The 1563-nt window shown below is 39.4% G+C and overlaps 2 protein-coding genes across 3 annotated transcripts in view; both read right to left on the reverse strand.

Annotated features, from left to right (window-relative positions):
- Nucleotides 1–1419, reverse strand: part of LOC119589198 — a 1783-nt gene extending 364 nt beyond the window's left edge. The window contains exons 1-6 of one of the 2 annotated variants that reach the window (XM_037937796.1): nt 1294–1419; nt 1071–1163; nt 825–866; nt 457–507; nt 275–319; nt 114–161 (exon numbers count right to left, since the gene is read on the reverse strand). In XM_037937796.1, coding sequence (XP_037793724.1) covers nt 114–161; nt 275–319; nt 457–507; nt 825–866; nt 1071–1163; nt 1294–1298 — 284 coding nt within the window. In that variant the 5' untranslated portion in view covers nt 1299–1419. The remainder of the gene's footprint in view (nt 1–113; nt 162–274; nt 320–456; nt 508–824; nt 867–1070; nt 1164–1293) is intronic. The other variant, XM_037937797.1, reaches the window with a different exon arrangement.
- LOC119589379 overlaps nt 1–1563 on the reverse strand; it is a 46966-nt gene that overhangs the window by 30322 nt on the left and 15081 nt on the right. The window lies entirely within an intron of this gene.

The raw sequence follows: 1563 nt of genomic DNA on the forward strand, positions 1-1563 counted from the left end.
TAAAATGATGACGATATTTCGTACATCTTTCTCTCTGATTCATAGTTGAAAATACTTTTTAAAACTAATTGTGTTCACCAACACATATTCCTCAACGCTTGGCGTCGACTCACCTCCAGAGGCGCCTCAGATCGAGGTCGTGAGAGACAGCAAAGGCATCACTGAAGGGAAATGTTAAAACGCTTACACACATTGGTATAATTGGATTGAATTCCAGTTATAGGCATGTGAGTATAGACCATACTACAGGACAAGGTCACTCTCCCTCACTTACCCTCTCTCCCTGCTTTCCAAGGAACTGCTTTCTCCACTGGTGTCTCTGAGAATAGGTTGGAACCACATCGTGTTGATATTGATATTTTGCAAGATTTGCTTCAATAAGCTTTAAAAAAAAATCATGTTAGAAATGGAGGTATTTGATTACAAAAGGAAAAAAGAGAAAGTGCAATATCTAACCTTTTCTTTATTCTTTCCATGGACATGCTTCCGCTCTCCTCGCTGATGTCTCTGGCAAAACAAAAGGGAGAAATTGATAGCTAGAAAGTATAATAGCTAATCGGACCTCCTAAAGATCTTCGCATAATAAACCCCATTTTCTATCTCTTTCCTTTGCCAGCTTATGCTATACAGAAAGATGATAGCATAAGCATAGCCAGCTTATGCTATAGAGAAGGATGATCTTGGAATAAAATGTAGGAATACGGTTCTGCATTTAGAGTCCTCCTTAGAATACTGAGAATATTTGGATATCATTTTATCCAGCTCAGTGTTATTGCTAACTTTGAAATCTCAATGAACTATTTTGCTCTTGAATACAAGCTCACCTCTCACCACCGATCATCCTGGTGCTCCCGGCGCTGATGGCCCTGAGGAAACAAGAAGATAGTCTTTTTTTTGTAATATAACTAATTTTCTCTCTATTTCTATCCATTATCGAAAGAATGAGGATAGCTTTAGCATAAAACAGAAATGCAGTTTTATATTCCTCCTACTTATGACACTCAATCCAGCTGGATATGATTGCAAGCCTTGCACTCTCAATTAATTAATTCATCATCTCGCAACCTCACCTTTCAACACGCTGGGGCTTCTCGTAGACATCGCCGCGGGAGTAGGCAGAGGAGAGGCCAACGACGGCCATCAGGACCATGATGAGTGTCACCCTAGGAACGAGATAATATTTAGTGACCATACCATGATATGCTAATGTTTGTGTCTGCGATTAGGAAATACTACTTGGTACAAGAAGCTGAGTCTTTGCCAGAAAAAAAATGTGATGTGGATGAAACTTACTTCATATTGAAAGAGAGGAGAGTCTATTGTGCACTGGATCTTAATGCTGATGCACTGACAACTGACAAGGAAAGCAGCTTCGTTACGCTTTATATATCATATTGCAGTTACTCCTATGAGGCTGCTGACATCACATGGCTATTCTTGTGCATCGTTGCAAGAACTTTTTTCCAATTATAATTTGCTTATTGTCAGGCAGAGAGGAAACCATGAAGTTGCTTTCAGCTAGAAGTTAGATTATTCCAAATTTAATATGCCGCTCATACTTGG

Source organism: Penaeus monodon, chromosome 25, assembly GCF_015228065.2.
Source record: "Penaeus monodon isolate SGIC_2016 chromosome 25, NSTDA_Pmon_1, whole genome shotgun sequence".
In the NCBI taxonomy this organism is placed as follows: domain Eukaryota; kingdom Metazoa; phylum Arthropoda; class Malacostraca; order Decapoda; family Penaeidae; genus Penaeus; species Penaeus monodon.